Source organism: Rhipicephalus sanguineus, chromosome 3, assembly GCF_013339695.2.
Source record: "Rhipicephalus sanguineus isolate Rsan-2018 chromosome 3, BIME_Rsan_1.4, whole genome shotgun sequence".
NCBI lineage: Eukaryota > Metazoa > Arthropoda > Arachnida > Ixodida > Ixodidae > Rhipicephalus > Rhipicephalus sanguineus.
This window is the reverse complement of record NC_051178.1, coordinates 93,828,617-93,844,180: the sequence shown is the minus strand read 5'-3', so window position 1 is coordinate 93,844,180 and position 15,564 is coordinate 93,828,617. Positions and strand designations below refer to the sequence as shown.

General features: G+C 45.8%; 1 protein-coding gene across 2 annotated transcripts in view; it reads right to left on the bottom strand.

Annotated features, from left to right (window-relative positions):
• Positions 1-15,564, bottom strand: part of LOC119386846 (hemicentin-2) — a 283,270-nt gene that overhangs the window by 66,366 nt on the left and 201,340 nt on the right. For both annotated transcript variants that reach the window (XM_049413266.1, XM_037654114.2), the window contains exons 2-3: positions 2,230-2,534; positions 1,726-1,900 (exon numbers count right to left, since the gene is read on the bottom strand). In XM_049413266.1, coding sequence (XP_049269223.1) covers positions 1,726-1,900; positions 2,230-2,534 — 480 coding nt within the window. The remainder of the gene's footprint in view (positions 1-1,725; positions 1,901-2,229; positions 2,535-15,564) is intronic.

Here is a 15,564-nt window from a genome sequence, read left to right as displayed (position 1 = left end):
GATGATGTCTACTCTGTTCTCGCTTTGAGGAGTGCGACAATAAAAAAGAAGCATTCAGGAATGTAGATCCATTTCTGCGCGCTCACATTCTGAAGGGGCCCGTCATTACTTATTGTGAAAGCCTCGCAATGGTGCATTGGCTAGTGCATGGCAGCCGTCAAAGCGTTGAGGCGAGCTATTTGGTTGCTAGAACTGGCAATCACATTAGCAGTCAACGTGTCTTCTCTTGTGCTTGTTTTTTTTATTGCGATAGCAATTATATGGACAGTCTGGATGGGTTTGTGCCGTCCCCGTTGCCGTCGACGTCGCCGTCATGTCCTTGCGGTTTGAAGCCCAAGTTGATAATATCCCCCCGCGCATTGTTGTTCTACCGCATGTAAAAGCTCGCAAGCGGGGCGACGAACGTGGCCGAAGCAGAGATCAAACGAGCCGGCCCGTTTCCGTCGCTCGCAGGGTGCATGCGATAACATCACCCCGCTCGGGAGGCCTGCCGTCGAAGCAGACAAGAAAAGCCCCGCCGTCTTTAACGACCACGAAAAAAGACGCGAGGTGGGAAGCGGGGGGGGGGGGTTGTCGAGCGAGCAGCCACTACCTTGAACTTTTGATCTAGGTGGATCGCTGGCGCGCGCGCTATCTCGAAAACCATCACAGCGGGCGGCTCGTATACTCTTCTACGTGCTGCGCTCTCAACGCGAAGTGACTATGCGGAGAGTATCTCCCTGGAGCGGCCGTATTTTCTTCCACCAGAGTTTTGTAGTTAGGCAAGATCGGATACAAAACAGTTACCTGCCAGCCTCACTTCGTGGAACACTACAATTTGTTGCTATCGCATTCATTCCTTCGCCCTTGCGGTGAAACTGACTTTTTTTATTTGCGCTGCTCGAAAATATGCATTTTTATCGTTGTCAAAGTCAGTTTTCGTCAGTCTTTCTTTTCATGGTATTTGTTTCATGATAGAGCTGTCTTTCTTTTTCAGAATTCTGCACCAATTAAAGGTTTGCTACGTTGGTAATTAATTCAGTTACTTCGGTAAACATGAAAAATTTGCAAAAAAATACGACCTAGTCGCGGCTGTCAACTACCACACAATCATCGCTTAACGATAACGCAGGCAAAACATTCTGTCATACACCTGCACTTCAGATAGCCAGGCAGCTGATGCTCCAAATGTCCGGAGACTAGCCATTTGCGCTTAGAAATGTGTCCCAGCCTAGACATTCACCACATGCCCGAATAAAGCAATCGCTGAACCCTTCGAAATAGAAGCGAACGCGGTTTTAACAATTATGTGTAATTCCTGCAAGGTTCTACAGCGGTAATTTGACGGTCATTGGCGTAGCAAGACTTGGGGTTTGGGGGAATGAATGTTCCCCTCCTTCCCCAAAATTTTACATTTTGTCATTTCGTAGAAGTTCGTGCATGTGTTTCAAGTGTACACACACACACACACACACGCTACCCGCTACCGTTACAGATCCACGCAGGTATTACCTTGGGTATTACAGACCATCGTTCAAACTGAGGTGGCTTCTCTCTCAATCTCTCTTTCTGTCAGCCAGTGGCTCAATGCACTTGCATGATACATTATATATATATATATATATATATATATATATATATATATATATATATATATATATATATATATATATATATATATATATATATATATATATATACACGGGCACGAACCTTTGTTTTAGAAGCTTCTGTTGGGGTACTCACCGACGACATGCAGACGCACCGTCGAGTTTCTGCGGGCGCCGTCCCGGTACACGGCTGTGCACGTGTACAAGCCGGCGTCCTCGAAGCGTACGCTGTTCACCTTAAGGCTGGCCGGGTGGCCGATGATGGAAAAGTAGGCTCGCCCGATCCATCCATGTCCGGCTGAGCGGCTGACCTGCATGCACGAACATAACATATCCACGTCACTTGCAGAATATTGATCTTGTTCGTACATTTTGAAACTTTGAAACTTAATGGGAGGGCTGCACTATGGGACAAAGTAACAAAGAAAACAATCGCCCTTTCATTGTCTTTTTTTGTACTAGCTCTCCTTTAGCGTTCTTCCAAATAAGTTTAAAAATTCTGAGCTTGTCACTATTGGTAGATTATCAAGGAAGGTATCGAGCGAGCATAACGCTGACGGAAACATCTTGACATGTGGTGTTCCAGTTAAAAGCGCGTCTCTCTGATAGTCTATAATGTATCATGGCCCAAGACACGCACCTGCAGTAAGTTGTTCCCACGTCCTCCAGAAGCACCGTTTCCACCCGTGGCTCCGACTGTTGTCTCTCCACTGAGTGTCGGGTCCGGCCCGAAGTCCACAGTGTAAATGGGTTCGCGGCTGGCCGCCGCTGCACGGAATCCGTATCCGAGCGGTGATGCCGCGCCGGAGGAACCGCTGTGAAGGTCTCGCTCAGGCGCGTGGTACCAGTGCACGAAGGCGAGTGAGTCGTTGGACAAGGCGTCACGCAAGTCGCACGGCAACTCCGTCTGGTGGCCTTCGCGCACGATCAGACGCTTTGAAGTGCCTGCACATTTTAATGAATACGAAAGGATATTTTAAAATGACAAGGTCACTGGGAGGCTAGAAAGACAGTCATTTCATACACTACATCTGCCACCGCTAAAACGGTAGATACTGAATAGAAAGGGGAAGAAAAAAAACGAGTGACTACTTTTTATACGTGGGCAGATTTCCATGAGGGGTGTGTGCGAAACATCGAGCGCTGAATTTGCGGTAAACTTATAGCTAAGTAAGTGGTTATCAAAACTCCATCTGACCAAAACTATATGTGGACAGCCAGCATGCGCAAAATATCACGTTTCTGCTTCAAAGGAATACAAACAAGATACCAACAAGTTTTCAGCAAAACACTCACAGAACACCACACACCAAATGCTGTTTTAGCAGATACAAACGTGAAAGGAAAGAGGACGAGAACCGAGTAAAAGCAGGGAGGTTAACCAGACGAAGTCTGGTTCGCGTAAGACTACAGAAGGTCAGAATAACAACTGTGAGTAATAGTTATGGCTACTTGGCATGGAGCTAGTGTAACGTCATGAAACGCCGCCGTATGGGTCCGCGTAGAGTAGTATTCACATTTGATCAAGGACAATACGCTTGGAGAGAACAGAACAGAGCCCCTTCCTGTAGCAAGGTATGTGACCGGGCTATTGGTGTGGCTCTATGAGGTATTGCAGCGCGCACTTTGAAAAAGGAAAAAAAAAAAAGGAGCGACTAACGAGAACTTTGTTCTTCGCTCCTTTTCATGAAATATGACCGCGCAACGGACTTAGGAAGACAAGGACATGCACGTGTCCTTGTACTTTCTGTTTAAGTCCCTATTTACGGACTCCAAAAAAAAAAAAAAACGGCAGGAAGTGGAAGATGGAAGCTTGCGATGAAAAAATTCGTAAACAGGGTGTGGGTGCTCGAGCCGACGTTTCGACAAGTGTCGAAACGTCGGCTCGAGCACCCACCCGCTGTTTACGGATTTTTTTTTATTTACTAGCTCGTCTTTGAAGTATCACTAATCACCAACTCGCCCGTCAGATATTTTGACTACTTTTCATGTCCGATGTGTAAAGTGCTCGCTGTAATACGTCACGCATCTTCCCATGTATTTTATTTCAGACAGAAACCGAACGTATTCGTACCACGTTTCTTCCTTCGTCTTACTTCATTCTCCTTGTTATGTGCAGGCATAACTTCTTCGTTCATATTAAGAGGTCGTACCTACAGCGTATCTTTTTTTCATATTGAACGGACGCCATTTCCTGCGAAAGTTTCTTGACATTGCTGCTCAATGCGTGTCTCAGATACAGCTGGTCCTAAAGCGTCGTGATTTGCACGCATACCAGGCTTAATTAGAACAAAATTGCCGTACGACGTATTTTTTTTGTGTCATGAATAACTGACTGTGATTTTGGCAACTGCAGCGCGAGAAGGAAGCCAAGAAGGAAACCACAAAGCAGGCGATCGAAATTGTTACGCACGCCGAGTGCGGAGTCGATGCTGTTTACAACCCGCCACGGTGGTCTAGTGACTACGTTACTCGACTGCTGACCCGCAGGTCGCGGGATCGAATCCCGGCCGCGGCGGCCGTATTTTCGATGAAGGCGGAAATGCTCGAGACCCGTTTACTTACATACAGGTGCACGTTAAAAAACCCCAGCTGGTAGAAATTTCCGGAGCCTTCCCCTGCAGCGTCTGTCATAATCATATTGTGGTTTTAGGACGTTAAGCCCCATCAGTTATTATTATCGATGCTGTTTATGTCTGATAGAATTATGTAACAGTGCAGGCTAATTATAGCGCAGTTTAATAAAAAACATAACACCATAATTAATGGAATCTACATTTACGCGTCCTTGTTATGAACGATTGATTACGATCCTAATGTTAAAATGAAGCGTGCTAGCTACAGACATTTTCACAGTGTCGTTGCTCTCAGAGAAAAATCCCAATATGTAGCAATATCATATTCAAACATTCTTTTGGGACACATCATGTATACAACAGCACCCCTTTTCCGTTTAGTTGATTCTGAAAGATACATGCATTCTTAGGTTCATTTCAGTGTTCTAATTTTACTTTCGCTCTAAGTGGAAAATATGCGGAATGCGACGAGGACATTGTTTTGTATGCGGAAATGCAACACGGCACTTGCTCGGATCCCGAAACGAAACGCACCTGTTTCTTTTCCCACGGACCAATCGATGCGGAGCGGCAGAAATTATTGCCGGACAAAACGGAACCGACAGCGGCGGAAGCTTCTCTGCTCAGACTCGTGTACGCTCTTTATGCACAATCGCAATCGCTCTAACTCGCCTTCGCCTTGGGCTGATGTCACTAGAGGCCATTATAGAATCTTGTCCTGAGAAGTTATCGCAGCTGATGGCGACAAAGTCGTTCTTAAAATTTTCAGACAACGGACTTGCGCAAGCTGCTGTTGACTATTATCGATGTCACATACTCCAAGAGACTATGATGTGGGTTCCCTTCCTGCGTGATTCTCTCAGTGTGATTCTATTTCGTTCTATTTACACCTGTAATGCTATAGCCCCACATGCACTTTCCATAGTATAGGGTAGGAGTACCGGTTACATTGAATTGTTTAAAATCCCTGTCTTTCCCATCTTTCCTGTTTACTTGGTTGTTAAGCATCGCTGCATGTGGCTTTGTGTCAAAGCGCAAGCTGAAGACATTCGACCAATTAGACTCAGTCAAGGTAGGTGACCAGCGGAGCTCACGGGAGCGCTGCCGCCCTCTGCTGTCGTCGGCGTTTTAAATGCGGAGCATTTCTTAGTCGCACCTGCGGCGTCGGCGGCGGCGCCGTCCAGACCCCCACTGCGCATCCTCGGCTTTTTTTCGTTCCGGCAGCAAGCCTCTCCTCTCCCTCCCTCTCCTCCTCCCTCCCTCTCCGTCCCTCACTCCTCTCCCTCAAACGCGGGCGGTGTGTAAATAAGCGGCGGAGCGCGCGTTCGGAATTCAGTCAAGGGCGTCTTTACTTGGCTTTCGCTTGACTTGACGTTTGCTTGACTCGAGTAGATGCGATGGAAGCAACAGTATCTTCAATCAGCGTCCCACCACTCGTTGTTGGCAACGTTACCCCACCCTCACCGTCGTCGGCGTCAACAACAGCAAGCAATGCAGAAGACAAGGCTGCGAAGACACGAGCATACGACGCTGAACGCAAGCGTTTGAAGCGAGCTGCGGACCCGGAACTTCGTGCACACTGGAGCCGTTCAAGTCGTACTTGGTGTACGTGTAACAGTTAGGATTTCCCAAACCATACCCAATTACGCAACATTCACGCGATACTCCCAACACTCTGCGACGCATTTACTAGAGCTCCCCCCGTGGGAAGATGCGGGCGACTTTTTTTTCATAAGCGCGCCGCAACTCGGGCGTTCTCACAATGAGCAGTCGATCCATACTTGCCACGCATGACCACGCCAACGTAGTGCCTATAGAGACTCGACTGATGCGGCGAACCACGTACGAAAGGCGCACAGGTTCACTTCAGTATTCGGCACAGCCTCCGGGATCGAACCACCGGTTGCACCAGTTACACTGCCTCAGAGATCGGCCTGCCTCTGAACCATCGATGTCAACTGATGACGGCGAGGCATGACGTAATTATGACGCAATATTAGGTCATACGTGACGTTATGATGGCATCACATGAGCCCGCCATCGCGCCTGCGGAGGTCACGTGGTGTTTTTCCATCTCGCAGATGGACGCCACAAATCGAACAAGTGTCCCGCTTACAGCTCAGCTGTAAGAAGAGGATGTACACTTTTATGCTTTTGCGTCGATTTCATGTTTATGTAAGCCGAAATAAAAGAACCTTCGTAGAGAACACTTATTATTTCTTTGAGACTGAATAAATATTTCGTCAATGCGATTATAATTGAAATCCAATATTAGCAATATTTTGTTCAGCTTTAACCAATATTACCTAGCAGTGTCCATCATACAAGGATGGCCAACGCTTGTTAACGTTAGCCTCAATTAGGCGACAATAGACTAGGTTTGTCCGTGTTAACGAATGCTGACAGTGGTCAAGTAAATACAGTGTAGGCGTCGCGTGACTTTTTGAGGTGTTCTGCTAGCTTTACTGCAGTCGGGGTTGTGCGCGTGCGTGTGTGTGTGTGCGTATGTGTGTGTGTATGTGCGCGTGTCCGTGTGTGCGTGCATGTCTGTGTCTGTGTGCGTGCGTGTGTGTATGCGTGCGTGTGAGCGCAATCTGCATGATTTCTGAAGCAGACCGTGAACAAATTTGAAACTTTGCTATGAGAGCGTTCAGACTGAATTCGTTTCACGTCCCGTGTTGAGTGCGGCACGGTTGTTTTGCTGTCGCAGTGGTTCGAAGCTCGAAGGGCGGGTGTGCCCTCTCCTTCTGCCGCGCCGCTAAGCTACAGGACGCGGGTTCGAGTACCGTCCACGGCGGCCACATCTTAATGGGGTCTAATGCAAGGGCAATCATACAACTTACATTTATGCGGATGTTAAAAAACCCCGGGTGCTCAAAACTGTTCCGGAAACCCTATTACGACATGTTTCAGTTGTCACTTTGTAATTTTGGAACCCAAAACCCTATTATTATTATTATTATTATTATTATTATTATTATTATTATTATTATTATTATTATTATATTATTATTATTATTATTATTAAACATTGCTTCACATCGAGGATCGACCACCCCAACACCAGAAAGTGCCTTTCTGTGACCCTACAAAGGTCTGTCCGAATATGCGACCAGACATCATCGCGTGATGGTAAAGAGCTTACGCCCAAGAACTCAGTGTGGCTACTCAAACACATCATGGCACACTAGAGGCTCAAACCAGCTAGACACGCGTCGGTGCGTCTCTGCTACCACGATTCTAGCAATGCTTCGGACCTCAATGCTTCTCGCGAATTTCGGCCGCATTGATTTTCGTGCCATCGTCACCGTATTTCCACGGTTACCGCGACGACTGCAGCATAACATTGATAACGTTTCATTAGTGCTCGTCGAATGACCAAGCACTGACATCGTTATGCCGTCTTGTAGGGCTTATGTGCCAGATCCTGACTGCCGTGTTACCACGCAGTCGATATCGACTTCCTTATGCACAATTTTGGATAATTTTGCTTCCACGTAGTGTGCATATGTCATCAGGCCACAAGAAGATGAAAACGCGAGTAAGCAAGCAAGGCAGTGCACTGATTTCTTTCTTTCACATTCGTCGATGCTTGCGCAGTTCGCATTATTGATTTACGGTCGCTTGGTCTGGCAGCCATATGACACTCAGTGCCTGCGCACTGAATCGCATGGAACCAAAGAGAAGTGTAGACAGAACGTTACACTCCAAAACACAACTTGGTCCAGTTTGTTTAGCAGTGACTAATACCTCTCACTCTCGTATCTATACGCACCCTGAGCCAAAGGTTCATACCTCTCATGTCTGCGACAGCTTGGTGGTCGATTGATGGAGTATCACGTAGCCCGTAGGATTTATTCAATGAATGGTGGCATAATTTTTGTCGGCACAAGTTTACCATCGTCCATCGAAACGGCTATTCGCGAACGCGTGCCTGCCAGTTCTGTTCTATATAGGAAACGAGCGTGATCTTTTGATAAGGGGACTGTTTTTCTTGGAATACATTGACGCCACTACTGTAATGATAAACTAAGAAATCAATAGCAGTGCGTCGCTAGGAATTAAACTGGCATAGATTGGAAAGAAACAAAAAAGAGATAAAATGAACAAATTTATTCGCTTGAGTATCACTCTTTGACTAGCAAGTGTGAATTTCGCAATATCTATCTCATTTATCGAGCAGTCTTCGTCGCTTGTCATTGGACAGGCTCCGTAATCCGTTTCTGCATACTTCACAAGCCACCTCGTTCTCTTCGACGCCGCAAAATAGCGCTGTGCTCAGCGTGCCCACCTCGGTGCAAATGGCCGAAACGCTGAAATCACGTTCTGTGAACGTCGTACGCCCACGGTTAATATGTATCTCCGCCTGAACTAGCTCACGAATTCGCTGATTTCTTAGTTTTCTGCAAAACTGTGACATGAAACTAGGAAAGGTGCCTGAACAACGTCGGTTCATGAAATGTACGCCGATGAAGAGTGCAGCTTCTCGGATAAAGGAAAAATATCTCTGCCTCGTTTTTGGAGGTTTTCAGGCTAGCTCCGCCTACTTGGTCGGTTTTGACGATGAAGTACGCATTTGTATTGCAGCATATCTACAATTGGGCCGCTTTAGTTACCGTGTCGATACAGTGGCAAGCATGATAACAAAGTGAGAGATCACGCAGATAGTGAGACTTATTCAACAAACAATATTACAGTATGAGATGCTTATTTGCTGCTTCTTCATTTCTTTTTTTCGTAATTTTTTTATGGTCCCGCCTTTATCAGTAATCAAACATTACAATAAATATTTATTCCGTCACAATATTAGTGATGGATAATGCATTTAAATAACTGTATAGTAATATGCTGTTTAGGGGCACCAGTCAGCATATCTGGAGCGCCGCTAAATGACGTCCACCTCCTTCCAGATGCGCTGGTATATACAAAAAGAAAAAGACATGGTACTGTGCAGCAAAACCCATTATTCTGCATTTTGACAGCTACACAATAAATGCGTTCTAAAAGTGCCCACAATGCCAAGATGCCGAGTGAGACTAATAGTCCTGCGCAGATAATCGTCCTAAACTTCTCTCGTTTAATTCGTCCTACTTTGAAAAGTAGCGATGTAAATTCTCATCAAATATGGTAGGACGTCAACAGGAGCCTTTTTATACCAGATAAACGAACATGCGCGAGCCAGTATTATGACTAATTACAAGCGAGCATAATTTAAATAAATATTAAAATATTGGCTACGTGTTTAGTGTGCTGCGTTGGAGCACACGAAACCGCGCGTGTGAAGCATATTAACTAGAAAAATCGTCTCGGATGTGTGCATTTTATATGAATAGGGTTGCACAGAATATTGATCTGCATTCACATCAACGACAACCCCAGGACGATAACACTTAGACGACTTCCAAAGAAAAGTTTTTTTTTTCACGTCTTATCATTATGCCTAAACGGACGCGTCACGAACAAATCAACAGCGAAAAAAGTCGGTTGTACAGTTCTGCGCATATCTTGTAGAAATATCTGCAACAAACCAGACTGTTGCGCTGATCTCGCGACTGCTAAAATAAATGCTATATGCGCCTTCTCTTCCGTAGCGCGCAAACGACCACGCACGCAAGAAAATTTCAAATGTTGGCTTGTTTCGAGCAATTTACGGATTCCCCGTTATCTCATGCACTCGGCTCGCGTCCGGCGTCGTTATATGTATTATCTGCACGTTTGTACAATAAATAAGGACAGAATTTGATTCGTCTTATATTTATTTGACCTCGTTTCCACGGCGCAGGCTAATCGCGCAGGACCGACCACAGCACTGGTCTCCTATGGGCAACACAGGAGGAGCTTGTTCCTGTGTTGACGACACGAAGAAGGTCTACACAGGAACAATGCCTTCCTGTATTGACATTCTTCCTGTCGCCGCCTTTACTGAGGCTTATTTACCCTACGCCAGCCGCTCAGTCATTGATTCGCACAGTGGTTTATTGCCTTAATGCAAGTTTTGACATGCCGTGTGCAAACAAATATATGCCCATTTGTTTTTCAGAGCACCCATCACCGATACACGTGGCACACTTCAGAAAACAGGTTGCGAAACGAGTAAAGCAGTTCATCATGGTCATCATCATGAGCCTGACTACGCCCCCTGCAGGGGGCGTGGTCAGGCCCATGTTCCGCCAATCCCATGTGCCGCCCATCAAACCGGTCCTGTGCTTGCTGTGGCCACGCTATACCCGCAAACCAGTTCTTCGGTAGGCAATAAATTTAAGAGCTTCAAGCAGCAATGTTGGCAAATTATTTATCCGATATATACCAGGAGGAATAACTGATCACCTCCACAGGAGCCTTCAGAATGAAGAAAAGTTGGATAAATAAATCACACGTGGCCGTGACGCCCACGTTCCTTGCACCTGCTTCCATGGCGTCATTTATTTGAAAGCCATTTGGTTCACCCAGATCATTAATTATACTTGGTTAAGACAAATTACTTCGGATATATCAGGAGACAGACTTTCCACCTTCGAAAACTCTGGAGAATAATGCGTCACTACGATAAGCCAGAACACGGGAGCATAGCTAGACGTTTATCGCGGCCCACTCAAACGTGAGTGCCGTGTATTGGCCAGATATAAGCAACGTAAATTTGGAGGCCTTTTTAACTTATTTGTACGTGACCTAGTATATCGATACACTAAGATGTAGAAAATTGAATCAGAGACTACTTGGAGCGAAATTTCTTTTTTTTTAAGGAAAGGCGGCTAAAATGTTCATTGTGTCCATTAAAACGAGCGGAGAACTTACCAGGAAATTATTTAATACAAATAAATTTCGATAAAGCACAGCATTTCAAAATTAGTATATGCAGCCGTACCAGGACGATGTTGAAATATTGTAAGAATCAGTTAAAAGTAAGTAGATTTATTTAAAAGTTGCCCGCTTCATTTCCCTATCGCTTCAGCACTACACGCAAAACGAAACTACAGTACTGAAAAAAAAAATCATTCAGTGCAAAGTGACTCCGCGTTTCCGTTCACTGCCACTTTAGCTGGGGTGGTACAATGTGGTGTCTGCGCCATATTTAATCGCTTATGAGAAAGCGGCAAGAAAAAAAAAATGTGAGGGCTGCTAGATGAGAGCGGGGCGACCTCGAATCTCGGAGGTTAACGACTACTGATGAGCAGCAACGTATTCACCAGCGCCTAATGAAGCCGCGCTGCCTTCCCAACTGTCGGGGAGAGCCGCACACCACAGCCTTGGCCGCCGTGCTTTTGTTCTTTTTTATGCTTACTTTCGCTGCAGCGTCGATTAACTTCTACGCGACACAAGATAATGTGCGCAGGAAGTCATTACTTACAGACCCAGCTGTCATCGTCCTGCAAACCCATTCTTGCAGCTTACTTACTTTTTGTTTTGCTTTACTTCGTTTGCACTGTCTGTTTTTTTGTAAGCGTTATATTACTTACCGTTAAAAAAACAAGCAAACGTAAAACTGTATTGCGAATACTCATCAATCAGTATGCAAATTCATGAATACCTCTTAGTCACCGGCTCTTATTACTTTCATAAATATTGCACACTTAAGAAAGCTCAATGCTTTCTGAAGTATGTGAAAAGCTGTTTGAAGGCCCTGCATTGATCCTGCGATAACGAGCAAAAATACCTGATTTTGGCATACGCGGTATTGCTGCACAAAAGACGAATACAACGGAAGAGAACAGCCCGCGTCATCGATCATGTTTTTGTCTTTGTCGCTGTAATCCATTAGCGGTAAGCAAGTCATGCTCTATAACGCATTAAGGATTGTAGGTCTATTTTCATAAGCGCATTGCCGCTCTATACCTCAATCTCCCCGCCGCCATCAAGTTAAAACAAAACAGAACGGCACGGGCGGTCGACAAGCTAGTTTCAACATTGTCTAGTCAAGACCTCGACGGAACACAATGTTGGCGGTTAACCGTACGGTCAGTCGAAATAAAATATGCAGCGATTCTCCGTAGTGGTAGAATTGGCGAAACGCTTCGAGCATTTTTAATAACACGTCACTCAGACATCACGTGTACCAACGAGCCAGCTGAGGAAAGAAGTATCATAAATGCAAGAGGTCATTTGTCCCGCTCAATATGTCTCCTACGGGGCTTACAAGATGCCGTGTTGAGATTGTGAATCACTGTAGTGCGTCCGAGAAACGTCAGATTTCGTGCTAATCTACAGCGTGCTAATTTGGCCTCCATTTGCTTCGTTCTTTCAGCAGGCGACTCCGTCTTTGCTTGAGATATCGCAACTTGCCGTCTAGCTGTATCGGCTGGATGATTGGAGTCTGCCTGTCGTTCGCGCTGAAGTGCACGCGCATACGACCGAGCCGGCGCGCCACGCATGGCGAGACTGAGCGACCAAGCGCCGGCGAAGCAGCCTCTAAACATCTCCTTGTCACGTGGTATCGCGGCGACGATGCTCAGAGCGAGCGCAGCTGCGACGCCTCTCTGCAGTGGATCAACTTACGTGACGCTACGCCTGCAACACTTGCTTTCCGGAGCTCAAGGTCATTGCGACACGATGAATTACCTTGGGAGGCCTGACGTAGTAGAGCGTTCGCTCTAAAAATCTAAACAGACAGACCTATTTCTCTTGAAAACACAAACGTATTACTTCGAATGGTATTTTATGTAATTCTGCGGCTTTTCTTTGTGTAAGAGAACCATTTTTTTCTTTTTCTCGTGCTTTGAAAGGTGGCGCTGCCTTCGATTTCGTATGCCTGTGCTTATGAGAGTTCCCGCGCTGGTCGTGAGTGTGACGGGATCTTGTTCTAGGGTGTATTTTGACCCAGACTATTAAATCTGCCTTATCTAAGCAACAAAGCGTTCGTTGAGGTGAGGCCGCCTTACGTCACTCTAAAAGCTTCCGCGGTGACGGCCTGTTTCTCTGGTAAGGCTTCCATGGTGCTGTCACGGCATTTCTTCGATGTTGATTGCATGAGTTGTCTCCACGCTGTCGCCTGCCACCGTCTGCGGAGGCGCGGGCTCCGCGAGCACAGCGCCAGGTGCCATCGGGTTATAGGCAGTTAAAATCAAGAGCCTCGTGGGCGAACAGCAGCGCGGCTGACTTTACGCAATTGTACAACAACGCTTGTAAGTTCATTTCCTTCGCAACGCGGTCTGCAACATGGAGTTCTACAGTAAATAAAAATATTGCTTTCAAGTTCCGCTTCACCAAGGCTTCCCTGTTGCCTGTCGTGTCGGATTTGCAACATAGCAGACCTAAACATAGCTGTAAAACAGCACAAAGCCTCTCTTCTTCTGTGAAGCGCGTTTTGTGAGGCATGTTTCCTTCAATCGCACATTTTCAGCGTGAGTGGAGCTACTATAGTTCGTTTCACGATGCCAGCGTTCCAGTGCTGCTGGAAAGCATCAAGTCTGCGCAGGCACCGATCCTTTTGGTGAGGAACTTTTCTACGTTGAGTTTATTGACGGCGTTGCAACAAGAAATGTCGAAGAGCACTAGGAATGCGCGCTGTTCGTTTCTGCTAAGGTTAGCCTTCTGCCGGCGTTTTGTTGCTTGTACCTCGAGAGTTATGCTATAAACATTCTCTACTAGAAGTCCTCGCGAGCAGTAAAAATACATGTGAGAACGCAAGTATATCATCGAGACATATTGCTAATAGGAGGCCCAGGTTGCAATGCTTTTCTTTCGCAAGTCACCATGGCTTTTGCTCAGCTGGTTTTGCTATTTATATGCTTTGTTCAGCTGGGTTCACTCTAAGATAGTATAAGTGAAGACCAATCCTTTAAGAGCATCTTGGGAAGTGTTAAGGATAGCTTCAGAGAAGGTAGCGACAACAGTTCCTAAACAAAAACCGAGGCGATGCGGTCATCGTATTTATACGCCGAAACATCCTCCCCGAAATAGAAGCCATACTTACTCATGACCTGAACCTAAAGCAGTGCCTCATCCGACATGACGACGTTCTTTCCTGTACATTACAAGGAAGGCTGTCGTTGCGTGGCATCACTTTTCCCCGGCGTGCCGCCATAATGCACCGAACGGGCCGGTAAACAGAAAGACGAGCACGATCGAAGAATCAGTGCACGCCCATTCGGTGCTGCCGTCCGTTCGCCGAGCTTTCTACGAGCCATTCTCTTGTGATCCCATTTATGGCAACGTTACGCGGCGGTACAGCTTTCTGTATCGACCTCCGACGTTGCGAGAATTCTGCGAGCCCCAGAAATAAAACAAAATAAGAAGAGCTGCGCTCCATGGGCCACCGAAGAGGACTCTACTGCCCCGCGTTTCTATCTTGAAACGGTGCGCATTATCTTACGTTCTACGATTAGGTTTTTTGCTAGCTCTCTTCATACGGACTCCCTTGGTTTTCTACGCTGTCGATAGAAAACGGCGTGAAAGAACGACCTCTACCTTACTTGCATGCCCTTCTTGCAATACGCAACACGATTGATAAAACAAAATAAACAAATAAAACAAAATAAGAAGAGCTGCGCTCCATGGGCCACCGAAGAGGACTCTACTGCCCCGCGTTTCTATCTTGAAACGGTGCGCATTATCTTACGTTCTACGATTAGGTTTTTTGCTAGCTCTCTTCATACGGACTCCCTTGGTTTTCTACGCTGTCGATAGAAAACGGCGTGAAAGAACGACCTCTACCTTACTTGCATGCCCTTCTTGCAATACGCAACACGATTGATGAAAAAAGCGATTACAAAAAAAGAGGGTCAGGTTTCAATTTTATTGTATACCCTACCAACGGAATGGCTCCAATATATATATATATATATATATATATATATATATATATATATATATATATATATATATATATATATATATATATATATATATTTATATATATATAATGCGATATCATCAGTTCCTAAAATACAAAAAAAGTAATTCCGTGTTTTATGCAATCAAACCGGGATATTACCAACAGTAATAGCTTAGCAGGCAAGGTGTAGCTCGACGACTCTGGTTTGATCCCCGACCACAGCGACCGCGTTGTGGTGGGGACGAAACGCGTGAATACGTATTACGGGTTTAGATTATGCGCTCATTCATGAATACGAAGTTGCCAACATTTCTCCGGAGTCGCCTGCCACAGCGGGCTTCGCACTCAGAACGTGCTTTTAGCACGTAAGATAAAATAATAGAAATAATTGAATATCTCAATGTGATTATGAAGAAAAACGTAGCTGTCGGGTGGGCCAGTTGGTGTAACGTATTGTAGAAGCATGCGACGTTTGACGATAGGAGTGAAGAAAGGTCTCACAGCAGGACATGCACTCACTTAGATAGAAATAATGTTTATTGGAAAGTTGCTCACGAAAGGAACGCCGATTGAGCTCTCGAGGGGTGCGGACGCACATCACATGCGCTCCGCACTTTTTCGAATTTTC